At 46.9% G+C, this 2,918-nt stretch overlaps 1 protein-coding gene across 1 annotated transcript; it reads left to right on the forward strand.

Annotated features, from left to right (window-relative positions):
* LOC102184749 (galectin-16-like) lies at nt 631-2,562 on the forward strand. The gene is made up of 4 exons (XM_005692545.3): nt 631-692; nt 1,066-1,145; nt 1,548-1,755; nt 2,309-2,562. Exons 1-4 carry the CDS (start codon nt 672-674, stop codon nt 2,420-2,422), a joined length of 423 nt encoding a protein of 140 aa, XP_005692602.1. The 5' UTR covers nt 631-671; the 3' UTR covers nt 2,423-2,562.

The raw sequence follows: 2,918 nt of genomic DNA on the forward strand, positions 1-2,918 counted from the left end.
CGGAGCAAGATTTTTATCTGTTTTTTTCCACTTATGCAGATAGTACAAAGCCTGCTGCCGATTCATCTCTCAATAAGCAGTCATCAAATGAACGGATAGATGGTTGGATCCCTCTGATTGCTTTACTAACAACCCTCTGATTTGGGATTATGGTCATCAGGTATTCTATGTGTGAGAAGACTGGGTCTGGCAGAGGTTACACTTTTAATAAGGCCTCACAGTGGCAGAGCTGGCACTCTCATCCAGGTGGTGTGTCTCTCCAAGTCTAGGGTGAATAGGGAAATTGCCAGCAAAGATTCTGGAATAGATTCAATGTCAGAGAAAAAGTCAGTTGCATACGGCATGGGATGGACACCAGTTTTATGAAGAAGGGTAGCCAGGTAACTCTCTGTTACAGTTGTATCATTGTTGCTTCTCAGTAGACACAAGGAATTACACTTAGATTAAGCTTATCAGCATCTCTAGTATAGTTAGAAACCACTTCTTATTATCACAGTGGACTTTGGATAGTATGGACTAAACACACTTTTGATGTCAAGAATTTCAGAATAGAGGACAGGACTCTACAGCCTGAGTGAAAGGGTCAGGGGTGACTCAGCTCCTACGTGCATTTATAGGGCACCTTCTCCAGACAGACACACACACAGTTTCAACAGGGAAGAAAGGCCCAGATGGAGACTATGGACTGCTTGGTATGAAGGATGGGAGGAAGGAATCTGATTACCTCTGCTGTTGGTGCCAGGTCACCTTGACACAAATCATTGCGTGAATGCTGGTAGAGAATGGGAAAGAGTGTGTGTGTGTGAGTGGGAATCACTGGATTTGCATTATTGTATGTCCTTTTGCACATTGTTTCTCTGGGTTTGGAAGTGTTTGTGTATAACATATGTAACTGTGCCTCTGAGTGCATGTCTGGACTCGGATTAATGTCTCCTTGTTGGAGGTATACTAATGTCTCTTAGCTGTGGGAGGAGATCATGTTTTGTGTCCTGATTCTGCCTGGGCAACGACGTGGGGGAGAGGACAGTGGCTCTTCATTCACTGACGCATCCGTCTCTTCCACAGCCAAACCCCTACCTGCAGTCTGTTTCCCTGACTGTGGGTTACATGGTGAAGATCAAGGCAAATCTTAAGTCTCCTTATGGGTGAGTAGAGGCCAGTTTATGTCTGATGGAGGGTGAAGCACAAGGGGAGAGTGTCAGCATGTCTTGGGGACACTCACTGGAAACAGCTTGATGTTCTTTAATCATCGGAATAAGCTGAGGTGTCTCATGAAAACTTGTGAGATTACACTCCAGGCGAGGTTTCCTTCCTCTGTGTGTCTGTGTGTATTGGGTGGTGGTGGGGGGGCATGGGTGGGGAGAGGCAGGGGAGGAAAAGAGCGAGAGATAGCAAAGTGAGAAAGGTATAAGTATTTTGAGAAAGAGGGCAGGGGGAAGGGGAAGGAAGGAGATGGGGAGAGAGAAAAAAGGGCTGTGGTTGTTCCTGAGGAAGTTGTTGTCTGCAGTAAATGCCTGCCTGCAGGAGCTGTCCTCTTGTCTTTGCAGAAACAACCCAGACTTTATGGTGGCTTTCTGTTCGAGTACTGGGGAAGGCGGCAACATTCCATTCCGTTTCCGGTACTACAATGGCAGGGTGGTGATGAACAGTTTCAAGGATGGGCAATGGCAGTATGAACAGGGAGTGAGTTCTGACCCTTTCGTGCCAGGCCAGCCATTTCAGCTGCGATTCTTGGTGCTGGAGAATGAATACCAGGTGTGTGGGCCCTCCAGCTGTGGGGTGCTGTGGCTGTGTTGGGCCGGCTATAGAGAAACACGCGGAGAGTCCAACTCTGATGTGGTCGCAACAGACCAAATTTTTGTTTGTTTTGTATTTTTAACACATGTGCTTTTTAATATTGAAGTATTGTTGATTTCCCTTACTGTGTTAGTTTCACGTGTACAACAGAGTGACTGAGCACCTTGTCCCCATATAGCATAGGCCTCTATACTCAGGATCTTGTGTGCTGTACAATTAGAGATTCTACGGTGAACTCCACACAGCTCTTCCTGTACCAGACAGTCAGCAGTGTGGAGGGAGACGTGCAGGCCCCCGGCCCTCAGTGTAAAGCAGGGAAGGCAGCTCTGGAGGCGAGGAAGTGGACATGGAGGATGATTCCTACAGCAGTGTCTTGGCAGGATGTCCAGGAGGAGAATTTCTGCTTTGCTTTTACAGAGTAAAGAAAGTTTACAGAAGGCAATGAAAATAGGAAAGGGAAAGAGGAGGCCTAATTGTTCTGAGCTCACAAGAAATATATCTCCTTCCTTAGGTGTTTGTGAATAACAAGCCCACCTGCCATTTTGCCCACCGCCTGCCCCTACAGTCTGTGAAAATGCTGGAGGTGAGGGGAGATATCGTGCTGACTTCAGTGGATACATTTTAAGGGGCAGATCTTCCAGTAAAGATATCCATCTGGTTAGACTCTACTATAATGTGCAGGATCACGGCCACTCCCAGAAGATGCCAGGATGTCCCCCTGCCCTCACACTTTTGCCAGTGATAATAAAAGATTCCTGATATGAACTAGGACTTGGCTCTTGCTAGTAGGGAAGACATCAAGGGCAGATTTGGCACAAAGAGAAAAGTCGTCCCAGGTGTGGAATGGGGAGTGTGGTTTGGGAAGGGCCCAGTTGGCCAAAATGTCAAGGGCTCTCCCTGAAGCAGAGACAGAGTGTCTCAGGATGTCATGAAGAAGGTGGTCAGGATTGGGGCTGTTTAAGGAGGGGATACGACTTTATATGTGAGCCTCTTTTGACTTGTTTTTTCATTCCTCAAATATTTATTTGTCCCTGTATTTGTCAGGGTTCTCCCGAGAGACGTGTGTGTGTGTGTGTGTGTGTGTGTGTGTACACATGTACACGCAGAGGAATTTGGTTATG

The sequence above is a fragment of the Capra hircus genome, chromosome 18 (assembly GCF_001704415.2).
Source record: "Capra hircus breed San Clemente chromosome 18, ASM170441v1, whole genome shotgun sequence".
In the NCBI taxonomy this organism is placed as follows: Eukaryota; Metazoa; Chordata; class Mammalia; order Artiodactyla; family Bovidae; genus Capra; species Capra hircus.

What these genes read in the sequence shown, in the direction of transcription:
- LOC102184749 (XM_005692545.3), top strand. Translation starts at nt 672, where the DNA reads ATGGAGACTATGGACTGCTTG. An exon ending in AATCTTAAGTCTCCTTATGG is followed by an intron (nt 1,146 to 1,547) that starts GTGAGTAGAGGC and finishes TTGTCTTTGCAG; the next exon opens with AAACAACCCAGACTTTATGG. An exon ending in TGCTGGAGAATGAATACCAG is followed by an intron (nt 1,756 to 2,308) that starts GTGTGTGGGCCC and finishes CTCCTTCCTTAG; the next exon opens with GTGTTTGTGAATAACAAGCC.